The following is a 25265-nucleotide window of genomic DNA, read 5'->3' as shown; positions in this document are numbered from 1 at the left end:
CACTTATGACATTTTTAAATCACATTTTCTTTTTAAATAAATTAAAAAAAAATTAAAAAAATAGTCCGGTCAATTTAGATATCTAAATACAATATAACTTTCCTTGTGCAAGGATACAAAAATTCCGACTTGGCTGAATATTGGTAAGATTGTTCAATACACTATTTTAAAGGAAATGTGAAAAGTCTTCATTGATCCGGCACGTGCAAAAAAATGTACTCGGGGTCAAAGGTCACAAAAACGGGTTTTTCGCAATTTTCAGCAAAACGGTAAGTTTTATCATAAAATTAGCTCAGACAAAAATTGTGGATCAGATAATTATCTATAAAAAATGTCTAAACACTTTTTTCCTAAGAGCCACCGTTTTTGAGATATAACGATTCAAAAAGTTGAAAGAGTTGTAATCGTCATAATATGCATAAGTACACCACGTATATACATCACTGAAGCCGTAATACAAGCGTTCTATCGGTCAGTTCTATCGGTCAGAATTTTTGTAACCTCACCCCTATTTTTTAACCTAATTTGACCGGACTAAAAACTATTCTATAGACGGATAGATAGGCTGTCAAAATATCTCGGCTATCTATCTTGCTGTCAAATGTTTGTATGAAAACTGGCGCGGTCAGTTGGTCACGAATTCACGATAACTGCCGAAAAACAACATTTATTTTTTATACGCTTCAGTAAGAGTCCTTTCGAAGATCACGGTCTTATTCAATGTAGTTTATTTATAATTAGCAATCAACTAAAAAAATAAAATAAAAATAAGAGTTAAAAATAATCTCCAGTCGTGCGCTAAAGCTGACACGTTAGTTAGCAATAAAGTAATCAAAATCCATTTAATTGTAAAAAAAATAAGGTTACGAAGCGTGCACTTTTGGATTTTCCAAACTTTTTATTTCAATTTATTTATTTAAATACAAATTAGTTTTAGTTCCACAGTTTCGTGAAAATTTGAAGTCTTGTATAGTGTTTAATTTGTCCTTTATGATAAAATGAAATTATTAATATAACCCATAACGCACTGCTATGCTATCTTTTATAATCACGGATTTGTTGACATATTATTTAGATATTGGGTAACATTTATTAATTCTTGATTAATTCATAATCATTTCATGTCTGTGAATCAACCGTCAATGCCACTTTTGACCCACAGCCACAGTATATATATTAGTCAATGCAATCATATTACATCAATGTAAACAGCTCTCTACGCCACAGTAAACCTGATTTAATTTTATAACTGAATTGGAATAATTAATGTAACACATGCTAATTAAATATCGATAGAGAAAGTGTACCTACTCTGCAAATTATTAGACAACTAATAATATTAAGCAAATATTAAAAAAATTGGTTTACATACTGTTTAGTAGCTTTAAAGTAGATATCTACCCACTCTTTATCAATCGTAATATATATTTCCACTTTAATAAGAAATAAAAATATTTGATTTTCATGTGTCGTAGTGTTCAGTACGATTAAAGGTAAGAACGAAAAAATAGAAATCCTTGTTGAGTTGAGTAACTACCAATCAAAGCTTGATAAGACGGTACATCGATTAAGATAAAATAATTACCCTGTTTTATATGGGCATTGTTTTTTTTTAGTTTAAACATAAAAGTGGTACCATTAAAATGTCTACTGAAGGAGGAGAAAATGCTTTGCGTTATAGAAGAGCCCAGAGTGTTACTAAAGCAGAAGAAATATCTGAAAAAGAAAAAAAAGCTCGAAGATCTCAATTAGATAAACCGTAAGTAAATTAAAAATAAATATTTTTATTTGTTTATTTCTACAAAATTGAATTTTTAGACTTTGAACATACGCATCTTGATGAATCATATAAGGATATTCAGTTGCTAGAATTCACATTCTTTACGATTTGAAATATTTCTTATTTTATGTTATAATGATGAGGTAATAAAATTCTTATTAAAACCTTTACAGAGTTCACAAACCAAGAGATTCTCTCTTTTCATGGAGTTCCGAGTTCACAGACTTTACTGGATTAGTAAATTGGGGTTTTCTTATGTTAACCATCGGTGGGCTTCGATTGTGTCTTGAAAATTTTTTGAAGTAAGATTTTTATATGACATACTTTTTTAATCTGGAGTATTCTTTAATTTTTAAAACCAAATTTGAGATTTAGCATTACTAGTAACACAAATGTTTAATTATTGACTTATTTCAATAACTTATATTATTTCAAATTAGTAACAAGTAGTCCTTTAGAAATATAAGTTGAATAAAAAATCTTTCGTCAGTTTATATTATAGATTTATCTACTTTAATATACTAAACTGATAAGAAATAATGAATTATGAAATAATATTTACATTACTAAATTTAGAAAAACAAATTCTATAGGAGCGCTGTATAATTTTAAACTTGCTTTAAAGTAGTATATAAATTTTACTGTTTACAGATATGGCATACGTGTGAATCCATTTGAATGGATTATTGTTCTAACTGGTCGTAATGAGGGCTACAGTCACCAATATCCATCAGTAATATTATTAATTTGTAAGTGTTAATATACATAATTATATTTAATAATAATACACTAAAAAGAGATCAATGTCAATCACTTTTATGTTTGATTTTTTAACCTTATTATATTTGCTCCTTTGTTGTTCATGCTCCCTTTAAGAATATAAAAATATTTCATGCATCAAATGATATATTTTTAATATTCACTCAATTTTACAATCTTCTAAGAAAAAGATTCATGTAACTGAATGACGGAATTTATTACTAACCATATTCAAACAAATATTATTGTCTTGATATGCTTATTTAATATATGTAATAAGCGTAAATTTTTATTTTCCAGTTAGTGTTGTACCAGCTGTAATCTGTCTCTTAATTGAAAAAGCAATAGCAGTGGTGAGTCATCTTGCATATCTTTATGAATTTATGTTTAAAATAATTGATTTTAATATGTATGTAAAATAATTTATTTAAATTTGACGGCGCATTAGCGCAGCGATCATAGCACTGCCTGTTACGCTGGCGGTCGTGGTTTCGATTTCCGCTCACGACAGACATTTGTATCGGCTATATAAATGTTTGTCGTGGTCTGGGCGTTGTGCTTGTGTATTGTGTGTCTTCCGGACCCCCAACACAGGAGAAAATCCTACTAGAGGCCGTTGAGTGTGAAGCATTTATTATAATTATATTATAATATTAAATGTATTTTTATTATTGAATATAAATAATCAAGTATCACATATTACTTACTAACTGTGGCTGTGCGTGTGTGTGACCTACACCACAATATTTTCAATTGGAAATTAAAAATAACTTTACTGCCAACTAAGCTTGTAACATTAAATAATGCTACTGTAAATGTTCCACTTCTGATAGGTAAGGATTAGAACTTAATAGAAAAGGAAAAGATTTATTTGCATTGCTTAATCAAAGGGTGAAGGAATCAAATTAATTCTCTTTTATGTGAATCTTATTACAACAGAATTGTATGCTATGTAATGCTTTTAATTGCAGGAAATATTATCAGAGAAGCTTGGACTTACACTTCAAATACTAAACATTTTGACGGAGATCAGTTTACCTGTTATTGTATTATATTTCAAAGGATTGGAATTCAGCTTTGGTATATATATTAGACTTTAATTTTAATGTTCATTGGTCAAAATAAATTAAAATTTTGATAAGTAATAGAAAAGCTAAGTAGAACTTTGAACTTTTAATATTGAGATCAGACTTTTTTTTTTGTATCTCAGGGAAACCCCGTTTACGGGTGATATCCAGGACGCCCGGGTAGGCAATCCTAGACAGTATGTCGGCTTCAGCACTTGGGGGTGCAGTACCGACCAAACCCCTGCGGGAGTCTTCAGCCGCTTTAATTGGAGGGTCCCGGATCTGCAGGCAACAGGATCCCACCAGCGACTAGCTGGCCTCGGCGAAAAGGCCAGACTTCTCCTCCTACGCCATGTCTAGCAGGACCGGGTTCTCATCCCGGCCCGACACGAGCACAGGGGCGTTACTGGAGGCGCATTAAGTAGCGCCTCCTACGCACCCCTGTTCGTCGCCTGCGGACGGAGGCCTCGTCGGTGGCCTCTTCTCTCATCCGCTCGTCGTTCCCCTTCTGAGACATTACTATCTCGCAGAAGGAGACCATCGCCGTCCAGGACTTGTCGTTGCCGAGTATCGCGGTGATGACGCTAGGCAGTGACAAGTCCCCTCCGAGGACTGTCGTCAGATCGCGACGCTGTGCCGCCCATCTCGGGCACACCTCGAGGGTGTGCTGGGCAGAGTCCACCGCCGCGCCACAATCGTGACATCCAGTCGTCGGCTCCTTTTGGGCCGTCCGATACAAGTATTCACCAAAGCATCCGTGCCCGGTGAGAACTTGCATCAAACGGAAGGTTACACGTGTGCCATACGGCTGCTGCGCCAGGTCCTCCCCTTACCTCCGCATTAATGCTTCTTGCCTCATCCGGCGCACCCGTAGGATCCCGTCCAACGTGGGGTTCTCACCGAAAGCCCTCCTACCCGAGATGTATGAGTATGTCTCGGCAAGGACCTCCGCCACGAGCTCCCACGGGAAGTCGCCGGCTAGAGCAGTAGCTGCAGCTCACGATACCGTACGGTACCTCCGGATCACCCTCAGCGCGATGATCCTCTGCGCCGACCGCAGTGCGGCCTTATTCCTCGCAGTTAGGCGATCCGCCCAAACCGGGGCACCGTACATCGTCATACTCCGGCAGACTCCGGAATATAGCTGCAGGCAGCCCTGGGTCCTCCGAGGTTCGGGAGGAGTCTGCCCAGTGCACTCGCCACCTTCACGACCTTCGGTTCCACCATAGCGAACTGTGAGCCGAAGGTCCACCGTCCGTCAAGCCCCCCCTCCTCCTCTCCGATCTGCAGGGTAGCCCCCGGTGGGGGTCCCTTGCGTCCGGTCCCGCGGACGAGGAGGGCTTCGGTCTTGTCAATTCTGACACGAAGCCCCAAACTCTTTATGCGGCTGATCACGAGGTCGAGTCCAACCTCAGCCAGCCGCGCCGCCTCCTTGTAGTCTCGGCCGCGGGAGTAAACGAGGGTGTCATCCGCGTAACAGATGACACCCATTCCGAGGAGGAGACGGCCTCGCAGGACCCAGTCGTACCCGATGTCCCACAGGATCGGACCCAGCACCGATCCCTGTGGGACACCGCAGCCGACCCGCCGCCACTCCACGGACCCCGACCGATTTTCGAGGCTATTGAGATCAGAGGCTACTCTAGTCAATGTAGTGCTAAGGGGCAATTAATGAGGTAAAAAAGGTCAGCCACAAAGATGCAGTTTAAAATTAAAACATTTATTTGTCCATACTTTGCAATTTGCATGTGGCTTCTGGTTAAAGTAGAGGTTAAAGCCACCCAGCTTAGACTGGGGTCTCTACTACTCTATTTTTAGTAACAATTTCTTGTATGTGCATATAAATTAGTATATTAATATTATTACTATTTATAAGTTAATATTTTCCTTTTTTGAATTTCAGTTGGCATTACAGCAGTATGCATGATTTATTTAGTTCTGTTCTTAAAACTGTGGAGCTATTTTCAAACGAACCACTGGTGCAGACAGGGAATGAAGGGAAAACAATACAAAAACAAACTGAGGCGTCAAAGTTTATCAGCACCTAACTGGAGTGAGTAGTAATACATTTTTCAACATGTATAAAAAATACTCAGATGACAAGTAAATAATATATTTCATTATTGTCACAAGTTATTGCATTTTTATTCAAAAAAGGTAATTGTTGTTTTCATTAAATTTGCTATGGTTTAAAAATATTTCAATTTAGAGTTCTTGATAATTAAGTATGATGAAAATTCTATCCAAGGTATTAATAAAAACGTAACGTAAAGTTAAAAAATTTTTTTTTGTTATCTGTTAACCTTTATTATGTCTTGTTTTTAATGTAAAAAGGATTTTTATTTATATATTGAAGTTGGTATCATGTTCTTAAAAGAACTTGATTTGTGAGGATAACTAGATGACCAGTTGACTGTAAAAACATTTATTGTGGTTCCATTATTGTAATGCTTAGTAATGTGTCTACGCAAGTGTTCAGAAAATTTCCAAAAAAGTTCGTACTTTATAAATTCTTTACAGGCACACAAATTTATTATGCATTTTTTTCATTTAATAATTAAAATCAGTAAAATTACGTATATTTGAAATTACATTGAAGATTATTTTAAATTTAATACAAATACATTGTAATTCCAGATCAACTAGTAAATGCGGAACAAGAGCGTAAGTGATATGTTGTTTACAGCACAGAACGCTATGCACTTGTTTTTGTAATGTTTAATTTTTTTGCAGCTTTCTTTGTTTTTTTTCTAATCCGTTTTGGCTTTATTACTACTTTTTGGCTTTATACTGTACGTAGGTGATTGGTTTGCTTTGTAATATTAATAGCATATTTTTAGAGAAGATCAATACATCAAGTAATTGTAGTGAAGATTGCAGTGATACGATCAAGTATTTATATATATTAAATAAAGAATAATTAATGCTCGATATAAATAAAAATGATTGTTGCAAAGCGCATAATTCGAGAAGGGCTCGACCAACTCGGCAAAAACATTTTTTTTTTATGTTCCTTAATGCTCACAGAAGGTTTAATACTAAAAAAATAAATTAGTTATTACTTGTTAACTATTGGTAGAACAAAGTCTGTCTAGGCAGCTAGTTATTAATATTTATAAAGCCTATATATATATCTATGATCTCTTCGATCTTTATACCGAAGTACAGGTTTTTGTTTTGCAAATAGGTTTGCTAGGTATTATTCGGAAAGATAAAACCTATCCATAATTGAATGATACTTTTTAACTCAAATTAAATTATTTTATTTTTAGAGTAACTTAAGTTAACACATAATATGGAAATTAATGAACTGACAAAAAGTCTCTCTAAAAGTTAATTATTTTATTATGACTATATAATGAAATACTGTATTACTAATGTCTGACTTGATATGAAAATTAACCTGATTCTATCAAGTTATTAAAATTTCACACGATGGCTTACAAGTCAAGTACATTTTTTAATTTATAATTACATTTTATATATTATTAATCAGTTTCAGTTAGACAATCGTGCTTTCATATATTTATGATTTAAAAATAATTGTTTATAAACTGTGAAAACTTATTTTCAAGTTTAAATGTCTATAAAATGTTTACAAAATCAAAATCAAAATAACTTTATTCAAATAGGCTCCAAGAGCACTTTCGAATCGTCGTTTTACAAATTAAAACTTTAAAAATAAATTATTATTTTTGTAAAAGTGAAGCTACCACCGATTCGGAATGTAGATTCTGCAGAGAAGAATAGGCAAGAAACTCCGCAGTTACTCTTATGAAAATAATATATAAACTGTGTTTTAGTACAAAATTAGAAACATGTTGTATGAAATACAGCGTCACTAAGTCCACGCATCTTTATCAACTATGTAATCCTGCACCGAGTAATAAGTTTTATCTATTAATTTTTTTTTAATAAAAACTTTAAATTTATGTTGAGACAATTCCAAAATCGTTTGTGGTATTTTATTATACATGCGAATACCATGACCCAGAAAGGAAACGTTTACTTTGCGCAGTCAGAAACTTGGAGGTACAATTTTGTTATTCCTTCTCGTGTTTACAATGCGATTATTACTATTTATTTCAAAACAATGAATATTTTGGTGAATATACATAATATTGTTATAAATATACTGCGACGCAATCTTTAATATGTCCACCTTTTGAAAAACATCCCGTAGGGAGACTCGAGCTCCAAGATCGTAAATGCCGCGAATAGCCCTTTTTTGCAAGATAAATATAGTCTCAATCTCTGCAGCATTACCCCACAGTAACAGGCCGTAAGACATAACACTATGGAAATAGCTAAAATATATTAAGCGTGCAGTTGCAACGTCAGTCAGTTGTCGTACTTTTCTAACTGCGAATGCCGCGGAGCTGAGTCTACCATTCAAGGATGACAAATGGGAATTCCACTGAAGTTTTGAGTCCAAATGTATCCCAAAGAAAACTGTAGTATCATTGACAATAAGCCTCTCGTTATTTATTATAAAATTATAATTGGGATGCTTAACATTAGGTAACGAAAACACAACGCACTTGGTTTTTTTCGCGTTCAAAACCAAGTTGTTTATTTTAAACCAATCTTGAATTCGCGACAAAGAAGCGTTCACGTCAGTATTTTCTAGATGAAAACCCCCTCACTTGTTCTGTACTCGTTTTATTTAGCTTTATACAAGGACCCATACAATGTCTAGAATAGATTTGGTATAGGAGTCTTGATTTCATTTGACCTTGTTAAAGAAGCAGCAACAGGCTTAATATAGATTATAATGCTATAGAATAAATGCTAAGCGCTTATAAACTAAAATATTTCATTACTTTTTATCAGTCAAATTATATTATTTGCTTTTTTAAGGACTTAGGTAAAGTTAGTATAATTTATGTGTTTAACATCCCTGTATTATATATATTTCTGTCATATATCTAAAACAAGTTTGTCTAATGTATATAAAATTAATTATGTATATGTTGTTATTGTTCCTTTTGTTTTTTCTTTGCTTTAATTTTTTTATGTACTTAATATTATTATTGTATATAAAATAACCTACTTATTATGATATATATTGTCTTCAGAATCAGAGGATGAGAAAAATGACCTGGCATCATCCGGTTTAGTCAAATATCCCGATAATTTGACACTTAAAGATCTTTTTTACTTTTTGTTGGCACCTACCCTTTGCTACGAATTGAATTTCCCTCGCACGACACGGTAAGATTTATAGCAATGCACTTATGTTTAATTTTTATGTAAATATTTATGTGCTAATTATGATTATTATATTATAATATTAACTATTTCGTTGTACATTGTACTGGTAATAGATATTTTAATATTTGGATATGGTTTGTGCAAGAGTGATTACTAAGTGTAGACGCATGAGGTATAATTATTATTGAATCATTGTGCAATTTAGATTTCGTAAATAAATAATAATATCTGCTAATGCAGGTACCCGCATTTAGTACACACTGCTATCTATACGCTTTATATTAACGACAAAACATAGTAATAACTGTGTTGCTCGCAAACAAAAAAAAAACTATCTTCAATTGACAATATAACGTAAGTAGATGAAAAAAATTAAAAAACGCACTAGTCGTCAATACGATTTTCGAGGGTTTTGCTCGATTTCTCTGAGATTCTATCATCAGATCCTGGTTTCTTTATCATGGTACCACACGTGGAATATATCCTTTCCAACAAAAAAATAATTATCAAAATCGGTTCATAAACGACGAAGTTTTTCCCGAACATACATACAATATATATACGGTCGAATTGAGTAACCTCCTTCTTTTTTGAAATCGGTTAAAAACTGAATGAATAATATAAAATTGACTCTGACTTTCTTTGACTCAAGACGACGCTCTCTCTATATGATAACACAAGACACAAAATGTTGTGATTTTATGACACATACAAAGTAAAAAAAGTAAATCAGTAATTTGATTAATTAAATTAAAATAGCTTTTTAATCAATATTAACGACAAGATTGATAGATTGTTACACTTAAGTGCTCAATCACGTCCTAATAATATTCTAATCGTATCGATGAAAAAAAAAATGCGTTAACTTACATATCGCCAGGTATATAGGTCTTTAGAAAGAACTTTGATGGCTGAATCCTAAACATCAGTAAACAGCTTAAAATACTTAAAGCCTTAAAGGTAACTGGAATCTATTTCGATAAAATATTTGTATAATACTAGAGGTCGCCGTGGGTGGTCGTACATTATTAAAGTTCTGTTGTCAAAGACTAATTTAATATATGGGACTGCGTGTAATGTTTTTTTATTGATTTAATGTATTTTTATGCATAATTAAAAAAAAGATATTAGCATTCTGCATTCATTCTGTATATAAACTATAATTGTGCGAATTTTCATACTCCTACGTCCGCGAATTTTTCGAAAAAAGGGATACAAAGTTTTTGGTTCAAGTATTAATCTATATAAATAAAAATGAATGTTGCTAAGCGCATAACTCGAAAAGGGCTCGACCAATTCGGCTAATTTATTTTTTGTGTGTTCCTTAAGGCCCACGGCACGGGCAGCTAGTATAAAGATAAATATAAATATAATTATTACTAATTTTTAATACAAAGAAGCTATCTTTCACTACTTATTAAATTAACATGTTTTAACACAAATACCATAAATGATTTTGAATAATTAATTCAAAGCATTATACATGATTCTTATATTCATTTATATTTTCATTTGCATTACTATTTATTTCCAGAATCAGAAAAAGATTCTTAATAAAAAGAATAATAGAAGTTGTATTTGGTGTAAATTTGGTACTGGCTTTATTTCAACAATGGATGATCCCTTCCGTCACAAATGCAGTGGATCCATTCTCGGAAATGAGCTTTGTAAAGGTTACTGAAAGATTGTTAAAATTGGCCGTAAGTAAATGACATACTTAAGTGAATACATGTCTAACTGCTTAAATAAAGTAACGTAGGACCAAAATATGTATAATGTATAGTCTTGCCCTAAATATTGTTACAAAGAAAAAACATTTTTTTCTATTGCACGTACGATTTATTACAATTACATGTAACAACATAAAAACTTTATATTAATGTATTAAACTAACAAGTTTAACATTAATCTAACATTAATATAAAACCATTAAAAATATATAAAGCTTATTCGAAGTGGTCTCCTTTGGCTGCAATACAGCCCTTTAAACGTTGAAACCAGTTATCAAAAGAAGCAGGCACTCTTTCCATGGGAAAAATTTTCACTGTCAATCGTATGGAATGTTTTAGGGACTCGAAATTATCATGACATTTAGAGCAAGCCATATTTTTGTGGCGACACCTATCGCGCAACATACGAATTACGAACTAAGAACTGACGTATCCTACATCGCGATATCAAAGTTATGGATGATGAGAGATCGATGACGGCCAGTTTCAGCTCTGATGAAGTCTGGAATGTTGGTTTCTAACCAAGATTGAGTGGACCGAGCTTTATGACCCGGCGAGTCTTGCTGAAAGGACCATTCTTAGTTATTGAACATGGTGTTGTTAAGGGGCTTAACTAGCTTCTCGTGAATGGTATCTTGATACACTTGTGTCGATGTTTTGATACCTTTTTCACAAAAATATGATTCAATCACTCCTTCACAGCTAATACGCCGCCAAACCGTCATTGAAGTCGAATAAGGCCCACTACCAGTTGTACTCTGTTGAGTAATTGGGAAGCTTTCTTGAGCTTTGAGCATAAATACAGTCATTATGTTGATAAAATATTGCACAATTGTAAACATTTTCCCATTCGTAAAGAAAATTTTACCACTCTATTCTTATTTAAATTATCAGTTGAGAAATTACCAGTGCATCTCTTATAGGCTGCAAGTCCTAAGTCATCGTTGTATGATATCTTTATCTTCCGAGATAAAATCTTTTATTTTCGGACAGGATTTCTTCGAATTATTCCCCTTACTGATTTGGTCGCCTTTTTCGTACTAACACTACGTGGAAGGCCAGATCTTTTTCTGTTACAAAAAGAGGAGGTTTCATTGTACCTATAAATAGTCCGGTTCACCAACATTTGACTAATACCGCGTAGTTTACCGCGAGTTTTAAAAATTGTATTCGGCTCCATACCTACTTTGTGTAATGCAATCACAGTGATTTAGATCTCTTTATCACCCCATTCCGTTTAATATCACACAATATTTTACAATGTATTGGCGTGAAAATGAGAAAAGACAATGGACAATCGTATAAAAATGACGGCTTCCATATTCAAATGCAATATTGTGTTTATTTTTATTTGTAACAGTGTTTATGGACAGACTATGTTTTAAAAAAAAATGGAACAAAAAAACGTCAAAATGAGGCTTTTTCTTGTGTCGGCCAAAACGATTCGGACGGGAGCAAAACTTTAATTTCAAAGTGAACCTTTTTTATGCTTAGTTCAAGAATGAAAATGTAATTTGCAATCTGTTTTAGGTGCCTAATCACCTTATCTGGCTGTGTTTTTTCTACCTAAGTTTCCACTCATTCCTAAACTTAGTCGGTGAGATAATGCACTTCGCGGACCGTAAATTCTACAGGTTAGTATAAAAGGGAGTATTGTGTCAGTTTTATATACTTCCACGTAATCTACCAGTAAATTAACTTTGATGATATGATTAACTTTATTATGTGAAGCTGAAAATTTGTCTGGTATGTCACCTAAATTTATTTTTAATGAATAACAAAACTTTGTCTTCCTAATAAACAAATCATCACAGCCTATTGCAGTCCACTGCTGGACATAGGCCTCCACAAGTTCGCATCATAAATGGTGTGAACTCATGTGTGTTGCCCATAGTCACCACGCTGGGCAGGCGGGTTGGTGACCGCAGGGCCGGCTTTGTCGCACCGAAGACGCTGCTGCCCGTCTTCGGCCTGTGTATTTCAAAGCTAGCAGTCGGATGGTTATCCCGCCAAAAAATAGATAAAAATAACGTCACAGCAATTTATTCGTGGTCGCAGCCCTCGGCTCGAAATGTATACTTTATACAGATGTTTATCGTGGTCAAAACAAGGTTCAATCTATAAATCATTGAGATGCATGGAATGTGGATTTTTTATAAGAAGTATGGATAAATGAACGTTTTAAATGGACACATTATACAGCGACTGGTGGAACGCGAACAACATAGCTGTTTTCTGGAGCAACTGGAACTTGCCCGTCCACGTGTGGGCTGTCCGCCATGTCTACATCCCCATGACAACGATGGGTTACTCAAAGAGCGCAGCTAGTATCGTCGTGTTTTTCATATCGGCCTTCTTCCACGAATACTTGGTAATGGATTTTAGAATATTATTATATAAATTATACTTAGTGTACGTGCGTGCGTGCGTGGGTGCGTGTGTGTGCGTGCGTGTGTGTGCGTGCGTGTGTGTGCGTGCGTGTGTGTGCGTGCGTGTGTGTGCGTGCGTGTGTGCGTGTTTGTTTATTTGTCTATTTAAAATTGATTTGGACGTGATTTCCTTAACTTAAGTCGGTCCAACGAATCAAACTGTTCACACCCCTAATTGATATACAAAATTCACTTCATGATTTATAACAACTTGTGCTCTTATTAAGTGCCGGGCAGCAGTGGGATGTTGTGGGATGTTTGAGTGTAGTTTTTGGTGCAGGTGAGCGTGCCGCTGCAGATGTTCCGCATCTGGGCGTTCCTGGGCATGATGGCGCAGCCGCCGCTGGCGGTGATCTCGCGCGCGGCGGAGCTGCGGCTGGGCGCGCGCTGGGGCAACCTCATCGTGTGGAGCTCGCTCATCCTGGGCCAGCCGCTCGCCATCATGATGTACTACCACGACTACGCGCTCCAGCACTTCGCCCCGCGCCACTGATACCGACGCCCTCGACCGGTTTTAAGAGTTATCTATTTTTAAAAAAACTTGCCAATTTTATTTTTAAAGTATTCACTACTTATGATTTGGATCGATTCGATGTCCGGTGCTATGTGGACGACGTTCGTATAGATACGGTATCTGCGTGTGCGTCATAAGTGTTACGGGAAATTAAGTTTTTTTACTCTATAAAATGCAGTTAGCATAATTATACAAATTTCTTGTTACTATTGAGACGTAAAACGGGTTATTTAACATGTTTGTCGTTGGTATGTCTGAGTTCTTGATATTGTGGTACCGTTGCAAGCGCCATTGTCACGGGTTCACGGGGAACTCGGACCGACCGATATGTGTTAGTGATCATAAAAGTTTGAAGGCTTTCTTCTTAACGAGAATTAAAATTAACATAATCTTTTGCATTAAATTGACGACGACTGCCACGTCACTGTTATAAATTAAAGCTACATTCTTAGAACTCGCACACATAGCGCTGTGCACGAAGTTGATTATGCATTCAAAGCATTTTTGTGTATTGATTATGGGTTATAAGTGATATTGGGTTATAAATTAGGTATGTAGCGATAATTATGTACAAATGTAACGCTTTTAAATGATTGCCAAATCTGTGTAGATTATTTTCACGTAACAGGCAACTATTTTTATAACTAACATTACTTTGGATTGTAGTTTAGATACCATTAATAAGAGATTTCCGAACAATAAAGTACAAATATAGAAATTATATATCAAGTAAAAACATTTATGTATTAATGTCACAGTCTGAACATTTTTTCTATATCGTCTAATGAATAATTATACAAGGGAGAGGAGCCCGAGTGGCTAATCACTGGGACTTGTCAATTATAGCATAAAATTTATATAAGTTCCGCACAATCTATTTTTGTAAGTACATGTATTAGTGAAGAGTTCATGAAGCGATATATTATTTCCATGGCAGCCGAAGAAGCAATAGTGCTGTCCATATCAAAATTTTCATATTACATGTTTGCGCAGACACGTAGTTCGCGACGGTTTAGAACGGTTCACAAATTTGAAGCCTAGAAAACTCGAGTTATTTTTTATTTACTGAATGTTCGTGAACTGTTCGTTAGACGCGCGAACTGCGTCTACCAAGTTCAAATATGAATGCATTCTACAGGACAATTCGTTGTAAAATGTGTCACTGAACGGTACATAATATCAAGATCCCAAGTTAACCGGGAATCCGTTTCCGCGACGAAGACGGTTAGCAATGTTTTGTGAGTTCTTAGATTGCTTTAATTATTCTCAAATGTCAGTTGTGATCAACAAATATTTAGATAAACTTACGTAGCGTAAAAAATATATTCGTTGTATCATAAACACTTTCAATATCATTGGGAAAATTTAAAGGGGAGAAGATGAATTTAAAATGTATGTTACAATGGCATAAGCGTCATTGGACAAGTCTTGGTTTTGGACCACTTCAGGTATTAACACTGGTCCTTCTTCAAGAAAGGTACACTCTGTAAGATTTTTTTAAAATATAATTTTTATGTTACGTAAAAAAATATACGAGATTTGTATATTTCATGTGAAATAATTATATTATGTTGATGATTTATATACTTATTAAATTATCAGAATTTTTATAGATTTATACAAAATTAAATAGTCATAGTAATAATGAAGACTGAGTTTGAGAAATGACTTATAACATTTCAATAATTAATGTTTCATCATCACCACAGCAGCCTTTCGCAGTCCACTACTGGACATAGGCCTCCACAAGTTCACGCCAAAAATGGCGTGAACTCATGTGTTTTGCCCATAGTCACCACGCTGGGCAGGCGGGTTGGTGACCGCAGGTGGCTTTGTCGCTGCAGTCCGTCTTCGGCTTGTGTATTTCAAAGCCAGCAGTTAGATGGTTATCCCGCCATCGGTCGGCTTTTTAAGTTCCAAGGTAGTAGTGGAACTGTGTTATCCCTTAGTCGCCTCTTACGACACCCACGGGAAGAGAGGGGGTGGCTATATTTAATAAAATTATAATTAATGTTTAAATAATAATAATTTACATTTTCTGCAAATATTTACATTAAATGGTTTTGGAATTTTCATGTCGAAGTTTTATAGATTTATAAATATTGAGCAATAACAATATTTTGTTAATTATAATTAAATTAAATATAAATGTTAATCGATTAATTATAGATACTTTACTATGAAGGTAAAAGTATTTTCTAAGTGCAAATGGAAAGCTCTTGAGGCATTTTTATATACATATGGGTTTTAGTGATAGTGGTTTTAGTTTTTTAAGGAATGGTTCTAATTAAAAAAGCATGCAGGTAATATGCAATGTTTGTGTGATACTACACTAGAGGTAACAAATAGTTGTCAATGTTTAATATGAATTTATAAAAATATTTTTATAATGTTATATCAACTGAGTTTTGTACAAGCAATTATTAAAAATAACCGATCATCGTTTGGAGTTTTATTTAGCAATCTACCACTTTTAAGTTAAAATCTAAAGTCCTCACTTACTTTAGGACCAAATACTTGTACGAGTTAGTTTAGGATTGAACCACTGGGCAAGGTTAAAATATAATTATATTTTAACCACTTCGTTATTTGCTAATCTATCTATATACATATACAAAAATCATTTGCTGTTCGTTAGTCGCGCTAAAAGTTTTCTAACTAAAATGTAGATTCAATTTAAACTTTATTGCTATTCAATAAAATTCATGTCAAAAAATATATTAGGGCGCATTTTACGTAAGTTCTCAATGATTAAATAGATCTTAATCGTAGACCGCATTTTAATTTAATTTACATACTGTAAAAATGGTATTAAGTAGCTATTTCACATTACTTATATTCTTGCGGGGGCGTTAACAATGGAATATTTCCGTTTTCAAAATATAGAAATAATATAAATATTTCAAATATCGACTCCAAATTTGGTACGAATCTCCTATAAATGTGACATAGAAATGATCAAAAGCGGATTTTAGGATAACTCATCCCCAATAAGGATTTCGGGGTTAACAATGAAAATTTTAAATGTATGTAACTCCGAAACTACTGAACCAATTTTTATTAATTTTTTTTAAGCATCTGTAATTTGGTCTTACTTAGAAGATATGGTAGTTTTTATCTCAATTTGACCCGATAGGTGGCGCTGCTATTGGTACGTAACTCCGAAATTACTGAACCAATTTTTATCAAATTTTGTACGCATCTATAATTTGGTCGAATAGGGTTATTTTTTATGTCAATCAGACCTGGTAGGTGGCGCTGCTATCGGTATGTTACTCCGAAACTACTTAACCAATTTTTATCAAGTTTTGTAAGCATCTGTAATTTGGTCTAACTTGGAAGATATGGTAGTTTTTATCTCAATTGGACCCTATATGCGGCGCTGCTATCGGTATGTAACTCTGAAACTACTGAACCAATTTTTATCAAGTTTTGTAAGCATCTGTGATTTGGTCTGACTTGGAAGATATGGTAGTTTTTATCTCAATTGGACCCGGTAGGTGGCGCTGCTATCGGTATGTAAGCTATCAAATTTGGTAGCTGTTTTCCGGGCAGGACAACGTCTGCCAGGTCCGCTAGTGCGTTAATAAAAAAGTTAACTTTGTAAAACCTCAATTCGTTACATTTCGGAAGATTTACCGTAAGTTGTCCTCTAGTCTACGTGTTTGATACGTTAAATGAAACTTTTTTAGGGATTAAATATCTATACAAATAAATAAAATTGAAGTGTCTGTTTGTAATATTAAAATAACCGCTTTTTACTTAATGTATATGATGTATACGAGTAAACGGTACATGTAACAAAATAACATTTTTTACAGTTTTAGTCTATCTGTTTGTCTGTCTGTTTGATCTCGCTAATCTCTGAAACGGCTAGGCCGAATTTGACGGGACCTTCACTGATTGATAGCTGATGTAATAAGGAGTAACTTAGCCTACATTTATTTTAGAAATTTATTTATTTTGTGATTGCGAACTGAGAAATTTATTTGCTTAATTGTAAAATTAATTGTATGGAGGTGTTTGACAATTAAGAACTCGTCGTTTGTTACGTGATGGTATATTAACCCTTTAACGGTCACCTTGACTTTTTTTTTAATATGCAATTTATTTTAAGTAATATATATTTTTTGGCCCGAATTAAAAAACACTGTCAAAGTAAAATAAATCTAGACTGCATATTTTTCGAGAAAATCCAAAAAAACAAGTGGCCAGTAGACTGGCCACTGACCGATCTGCACCACTCACTATCACGGCAAGTTCACTGGCCAGTAAACTGGACATGCACAAAAAAAGTACATTTAGAAGGAAATAGAATAAAAAAACAATACGTAGCCATCAGCCTTATATTTCAGGACATGAATAATCACATTTCCATAGTTTGAACTATGTTACGATAAAGTTTTCTTCTAAAAATAATCACATTTTAACAAAAAGTTCTTTTAAAAATATTCATCGTTTTAACTTTAGATACATATTATAAACGAAAAATTCTTCTTAAATTTAATAATTTTTTAAATCCTATAATTATAAAATCTTAATCGGTTTGTTAAATTGTCAAATACTCATTATGTTACCTTTAGGAATTACAAATCAAAATTTCTTCTTTCAAAAATATAAAACTAACAGAAAATTCTTCCTCTTAAATTTAATAAACTTTTTAATCCTATTTTTATAAAATCTTAATCAGTCATTAAAAAAATCTACAAATATTCATTGTTTTAGCTTTAGAAATAACAAAACAAAAACTCTTCTAAAAATATAACCTTGCAAAAAATTAGATTTTCTTTTTCATTCCTGAATTATGAAATAGTACAAAGCATTCTACACATAAGGCGACATTGCACTTAACACATTCATAGGTACTTCTCTTTGGCTTAGAAGCAGTACTGCAATATCTGCATCGTCTTAAATTTTTCTTGGTTGACTTTATTGGCCTGTGGTCATTCTCATCATCGTCATTTTGAATAGGTACAGAGGGTTTTTCATCTCCAATAAGTTCATCAGCTAATTTGCTCCTGAATATCAAATGAGTCATGGGTTTTGTACCCCCAGGGTAAGCCTTCGTCCAGGTATCCTTGTAAACAATGTAGGAGTTGACAATCGCAGATTCAATTAAATAAAACCAAATTTTCATCCACCAACGTCGTGATTTCCACGATATATTATAGGATGCCATGTGTTGATCAAATTTATCAACCCCTCCCATGTATTTATTATAATCGATAATAGGACTAGGACAGGCGACTTGTTCCTTATTACCCTGACTATTAGTACGGCGCACATATCCTTTTTTGCTTGGGTTATGCATATTTGAAGCAACACAAACTGCTTTTTTCCCTCGGTCTCTCCATTTACTAACAGAAATGTTGGATTTCGTCATTGCGCAAGCACTATCACCCAAAGCCATGGTCCGGTCAAGGGGAAGTTTATTAGACGGGAAGAATTTTCTTGTAGGCATAATAGTACCAACAGCGAAAATTTTTTTTCGCAACAGCTTGACTAATAAAGGCAACAACATTCCAGCTAATTTCATAACAACTGTTTCGCCCAGACTCATTTCCCTCTCAACTTGTAACTTTCCTTCGTAAACATCAAAGTTAATCATGTAACCCGTTACAGCGCAGCATATTACCCACACTTTGAAGCCACGCTTTATTGGCTTCAGTGGCATATATTGTTTTAATGTTGATCTACCTTTGAATGCTATCATACTTTCGTCTATTAAGAGTTGCTGATGCGGACTAAAAACAGAAGAAAAAATCTGTGAAAAATGGGTGAGCAGAGGTCTTATTTTGAATAGGCGATCGTAACCTGCGTTGCCCCTGGGGATCATTTTTTCATTATCGTTCACATGCAAAAATCTCATTATTTTTAAAAATCGGCGCATGCTCATGACACTGCTAATTCTTGGCACATGAAAATTTGTATCTTGCGACCAATAAAGCCTTAGGGAGGGTAAACTGTGGAACCCCATAATTATCAAAATCCCTATGAACTTCTTCAGCTCCTCTTCCGTTAGGTTCAGAGTCTGATGGCACTGTGTGGCATATCTGTTACTTTCAGTAATCATGAGATTGAAAAAAAAAGGTGTCAAGAAAAGGGTAAGTATTTGTAGTGGTGACTGTAAATTGACTTCTGTATTTATTCCAACATAATTTTTGAAAGTACTATTTTTGAAAATAGGTGGCTCACGAAAATGTTTATTGCTCCACTTATTTAGATCATCGTTTACCTCAATAGTACTTGGGGCTACTTGAGGATGGGGTGGTAGGGGCGAAGACGGGGGTGGGGGCGACGGCGACGGAGGTGGTGGCGGTGACGACGGGGGTGGTGGCGGCGGCAACGGGGGTGATAGTGGCGACTGCGGCAGCGACGATGAGGATGTTAAATTTAGTGAAGGTGATGATGTAGAGGGAGGAGGTTCTGACAAACGTGATGGTCCTGGCAGTTGGTCTCGGTTTCTCCTACGGGTACTACAGCTACTGGCATTATTGGTGATGATACTGTCGTTGAAACAGTCTTCACCATCAGAATCACCACCAACGTCAGAATGGACGGCCTGGTCATCTGTGATGCCCATAAAATCATTCCACTGGTCTTCATCAAGTGCTTCCAACTCCGAGTAAGTGTAGCTTTTTCTAAAGCAAAGAAAATTTCGTTTGTTAATATAAAATTAAAAGATTTTTATTAACGTTTCAACACTGGCACGAAAATGCACGAAAAAAGTACTAAAACTGGCGGGATTTTGGGTTATAACTACCGAACCAGAATGGTTGTGATTAATCTATTAATTAATATAAAAAAAAGCTTATTATTATATTGCAAATAATATTATTTCAAGTGATCACACCAAAACAAAAACTTTATGCAGTAGTTCAAAGTTACATATGTAATTTTTAGGTTATGTTTTTCTCAAAGACCGACTGGCATTCAATCGTTCATAAATCACATTTTTATTATAAAACTATATCATTATTGGGAATAACATTAAAGCTTAAACTATAATCAATAAGTTTTACTCACCTGTTAAAGCCAGACATATTTATTTTCACTTTAGCACATCAAAAAACATCCTGCACTCGCGCGGTGACAGTAAAAACTACGCTGCGGGCGCACAGTGGTCAGTATACTGGCCACCGTGAAAAATGGCGCGAAATTTCTTGAGCGCGCAACTAAAACGAACGCTGGCTAGCTTACAGGCCAGCGTGCTTCAACACAAGTCGGAAAAGTGCATAAGGTTGAACTTCGGAACAAAACTGTATTTAATTTCGACCTTAACGTAACAGTCCAGTTTACTGGCCACTTTGTATGAGCCGTCCTATAAGGGGTTAATTTTGTAGGAGATCGATTTTTTTTACTTAATTTTTTTATGTGTGTTACCTAAGGACTTTTGACTGGGTGGACCGATATTGATGATTTTCTTTATGATAAAAATGTGTTGTGTGTAATGTGTTCCGATGTAAGTTTAATTGAGATCTGATAAGTACTTTCTGAGTTATCGCTAATAATGCGTATTTACTGAACTAATTTTTCGACGATCTTCGTTGTATTAGGTACCTTATAACTTCCGCCGGGGCGAGGTGGCGAATGCTAGCGCGACCCCATCTTGCCTCACCCAGGCGGACGACTGCTCACACGTGGTGGTTTTTTTAGTCAGTAGGAGTCTGACATAACCTTCTGGCGCCCCCGCGCTGGAGGGTATCCATGATGGATTTTCCCCACGTAAAAAAAATACTGGACGATTGGACGAATGATTCGTCCAATCCTAATGTACGGTTGTGAGGCTTGGACACTTACGCTCAGAGAGGAGAACAGGCTTCTGGTTACGGAAAGGAAAATTTACCGTAAGATCCTAGGACCATCTAAAGGGCAAGATGGCAGCTGGCGAATAAAAACCAATGCTGAATTGCAAACCTGGTGTCAGAGCCAAACATCATTGGAGTTACCAAATCCCATCGGTTGCGGTGGCTCGGTCATGTCGAACGCATGGGGGAGGATCGAGCAGTTAAGAGAGCGTATTTGGGTCGACCAACTGGGCGTAGACCGGTGGGTTGCCCCAGGTACCGCTGGAGAGACATGGTTGAAGCAGACTTGAGTGAGATCCAAGCCAATAATTGGCGGGAAATCGCGCAAGATCGTGCAAAGTGGAGAAATCTTGTTTCGGAGGCCAAGACTCACTTCGGGTCACTGAGCCAGTTGAGTTAGTTAGTTAGTTAAAAAAAATACTGGGTGTACCGACTTTGATGATTTTTTGTTTAAATCGAAAGCTGATGCTTGTCATGTAGTTCCATTTGAATTTCCTATTTTTTCGTCTATCCACGTTGTAAGTATTACTTGTCGATGTAATTGAACTGTAATTGTTGTCGTTTGCTGGGAAATACAATTATTGTCATTAAAATTTTTAATATTTTTTTTCTTTTGATTGTTTGATAAATCATGATTGTAGATTTAGCCCACATGACAAGACATTCATATTAAATTTATGTTATATTGCTTATGGGACTTGGAGAAGTTCTTAACCTTTTGACGACGTTTTGGTTTAGCGGTCACAGTATCTACTGGCTTTTACGCCGACAGTCCCGAGTTCGATACCCGCTTAGAGATACAGGGGTTTACCGTTTACCGGTTAACGGGCGTTTGTACGTGTGTAGATGTTTTGCGAGCTGCTCGACACAGGAATAATTCCTAAAGAGGACCGTTGAGTGTGAGGCGCTTCTTTCATAAGCGCTTAATTAATATCTTCCATGCTGTTAGTAAATTCTGTAGGTACTACTTTAGTTATTTTTGCAAATTGCACTGTGTATAAAGGAGTTTACATATTGTCAATATCCCTATAAGGAGCGAGCAAAAGCAGCTTACAAATGACATACCTTTTGAAATCAGCAGTGAGAGTGGGTTAAATATCCATGCTTTGATTAACTTAGGCTGATCACCAACTTCAACTCTTTCCACTTTATCTTGGGGATTCCTTTTTAAATGAACCAACCTATACGAGTTTCCTCATCCGAAATATGATATTTACTATATTTGTACTATGTATCTTTAAAAACAAAGTTCAGATTTCATAAATAGACTATGATAAACTATTTCAAACATTATTACTATAGTATATTTGAAATTTGTGAATAGAGTTTTTCCCATAAAAATTAAGAGGTTACAAGTTACAATATTATAGGTTTTGTATACCATATAATACGTATAACAAACTAAATTTCTATTGTCTTGATAAAACTAAACGCGCATAAAATTGCAAGACTTACACCTGTCTTACTTAATCTTATTTTCCACATCGGTAAGAATTCGTCAAATATTGTAAAGTTATCAAGTTAATTATTTCATAAACCTTATTAAATAATGTTGTCCTAAATATTTATGGAAATAGTAAATCTAAAATATTAAAATCAAACAAGAGATAGAGATTTTGGTTATTATTTGAATTATTTGACATATAGCTTACTCTTTACGCTAATATTATCAACTAATAGTTCCTAGTTATTGATTTACCTTTTTAACCGACTTCAAAAAAAGGAGGAAGTTACTCAATTCGACCGTATATACCTATATATTTTTTTTATGTATGTTCGGGGATAACTCCGTCGTTTATGAACCGATTTTGATAATTCTTGTTTCGTTGGAAAGGAAATATCCCTAGTTTGGTACCATGATAAGGAAACCAGGATCTGATGATGGGATTCCAGAGAAATCGAGGGAAACTCTCGAAAACCGCATTACTTTTTACTGGGTGTACCGATTTTGATGTTTTTTAATTTAATCGAAAGCCGATGTTTATCATGTGGTCACATTTAAATTTCATCGAGATCTGATTACAACTTTTAAAGTAATCTTTGATAATGCGTATTTACTCGACAATTTTTTTGTCTACCTACGTTGTATTACTTGTCAATATAATTGAAGGCGGTTTTTCTTCGTTTGCCTGCAAACACAATTATTATAATTTTGGCATGTTTACGCTAATAATGTAATGAATCAGACGGTTCTAAATAATTTATTAGCCTAACAGAAACATTTTTGTACTGCAAAGTTAGTTACGTATTAAAAAGGGATATTCAAGGATTCTCCTGCCTGAGGAAGTGAACTTTAAAGTAAAAAATATTATTCGAAACTTGCAATTTTGCGAGAAAGTAGTTAATACCGGTAACCGAAGAAAAAAAGGTGATTATCGGTTTTTACAAAAAACCGGTTCACATCACTTGTGAGTGTATGTATATGTAAACATATGTATGAGTCACGCTAAATGCATTATTAGTTATTAAAGTTCATCGTATATATACTTACTACTTGCTAATTAAAAAAAAACGCTTCACACTACTTGTATATGTATGAGTCACGCAAAATACATTATTAGTTATTATAGTTTATCATATATATATACCTACTATTTACTAATAAAATTATAACTTGAAAAGTGTTCTAAAAATGTTCTTGAAATATTACAATAAATTTATTTTTATTATTCAAATACCAGTGCGAGAAATATACAACTAGAGGTCATTCAGATAAATTGCGGGCTAATATCACTAATCTGTTATGATTTTGTAATAATATCAGTAGAGAACTCTCTACTACAGTAGGATATCATCACATACACGAGAATTCACAAGATTTACTCGTAATTTATTGATTTAAATAAAAAAAAAAACCATCTAACATGTATGTCTGGCGCGAACTTGGAGAGGCCTATGTCCTGCAGTGGACTGCGATAGGCTGAAGTGATGTGATGATGTGATGTTCAAGCGCGGATCTAGAATGAAGACGGTTATTTTTATTTAAAATTCAAATATTTTAAATTTTAAGTATAAATCTCTTGTTCAATAACGTTTATTCAATTAAAAACTTTGAAATAAGAATCCATGAAAGTTTTTTTTATTGAATTTTCCAGAACCTACTTTATTATATTTTTATATTTTAGGATTTACTTATTTATTGATTTCATTTATTTAATTTTATGATTATTTATTATGTTATTTTTGTATTGTTTTATTATCACATTTTTATGTATCATTTTTCTGGAAAACATTATTATTGTTGAGCCTAACATCTAATTGTTTAAGCGTGCAACCTCTGACTTAGCAATAAGACATGTGTAGGGGTCGACGAACGATAATAATCTGATTGCATCGAAGGTCACTTATCACAGCATTCCACTTACATTGTAAACACATACATTCCTCGATTCATCACATTAAATGTATATCTGTTAAGCCATAAACATAGTTTTATTTTGAGTATTTAATGACATTTTTAACCGACTTAAATAAGGAAGAGGTTCTGAATTCGACTGTATTTTTTATGTGTGTTACCTCATAACTTTATGCTGGGTGTACCGATTTTAATGAATCTTTTTTTTAATCGAAAGCCGGTGCTTGATAATTCTGATAATTAATCTTAACCTTACATTGTTTTAAAAGCCATTTTACTGGCCAATGAATAAAATACATTTAGGATTAACAACAACCACTCTGGTGTAGTAGTGCGTGTGTCATGTACGCGCCTAAACACCGGTGGTTTGCGGGTTCGATTTCCGCTCGGGATGGATTATGTAGAGATATTCTGTATTTGTACAAATGTTTGTTTCCGGTTTGGATGTCTGTCCTTGTGGCTTTTCCTACCGTGCCTCGAAGATCATGTTAAGCTGTCGGTCCCAGTTGTTATCATATACGCCTGATACTGATCGTTACTCATAGTATTTTTTAGGACAACTTACAAAACATACACTAATACATATTTTACAAAAATGTTTACAATAAT

General features: G+C 34.6%; 1 protein-coding gene across 1 annotated transcript; it reads left to right on the top strand.

Annotated features, from left to right (window-relative positions):
• Positions 1 to 1047: 1047 nt before the first annotated feature.
• Positions 1048 to 13517, top strand: LOC123669168 (diacylglycerol O-acyltransferase 1). The gene is made up of 13 exons (XM_045602796.1): positions 1048 to 1493; positions 1617 to 1759; positions 1954 to 2082; positions 2432 to 2529; positions 2840 to 2892; positions 3511 to 3619; positions 5510 to 5646; positions 6775 to 6802; positions 8685 to 8820; positions 10355 to 10520; positions 12081 to 12184; positions 12753 to 12921; positions 13260 to 13517. The coding sequence occupies exons 2-13, from the start codon at positions 1644 to 1646 to the stop codon at positions 13470 to 13472; spliced, it is 1458 nt and encodes a 485-aa protein (XP_045458752.1). The 5' UTR covers positions 1048 to 1493; positions 1617 to 1643; the 3' UTR covers positions 13473 to 13517.
• The last annotated feature ends 11748 nt before the right edge of the window (positions 13518 to 25265 follow it).

The sequence above is a fragment of the Melitaea cinxia genome, chromosome 3, assembly GCF_905220565.1.
Source record: "Melitaea cinxia chromosome 3, ilMelCinx1.1, whole genome shotgun sequence".
Classification (NCBI taxonomy): domain Eukaryota; kingdom Metazoa; phylum Arthropoda; class Insecta; order Lepidoptera; family Nymphalidae; genus Melitaea; species Melitaea cinxia.
The sequence above is the reverse complement of the archived record's forward strand: the minus strand, read 5'-3'. Positions and strand labels throughout refer to the sequence as shown.

Coding starts and splice junctions, on each gene's coding strand:
- LOC123669168 (XM_045602796.1), top strand. CDS start 1,644: ATGTCTACTGAAGGAGGAGAAAATGCTTTGCGTTATAGAAGAGCCCAG. Junction 2,083..2,431: donor TGTCTTGAAAATTTTTTGAA/GTAAGATTTTTA, acceptor TACTGTTTACAG/ATATGGCATACGTGTGAATC. Junction 8,821..10,354: donor AATTTCCCTCGCACGACACG/GTAAGATTTATA, acceptor ATTTATTTCCAG/AATCAGAAAAAGATTCTTAA.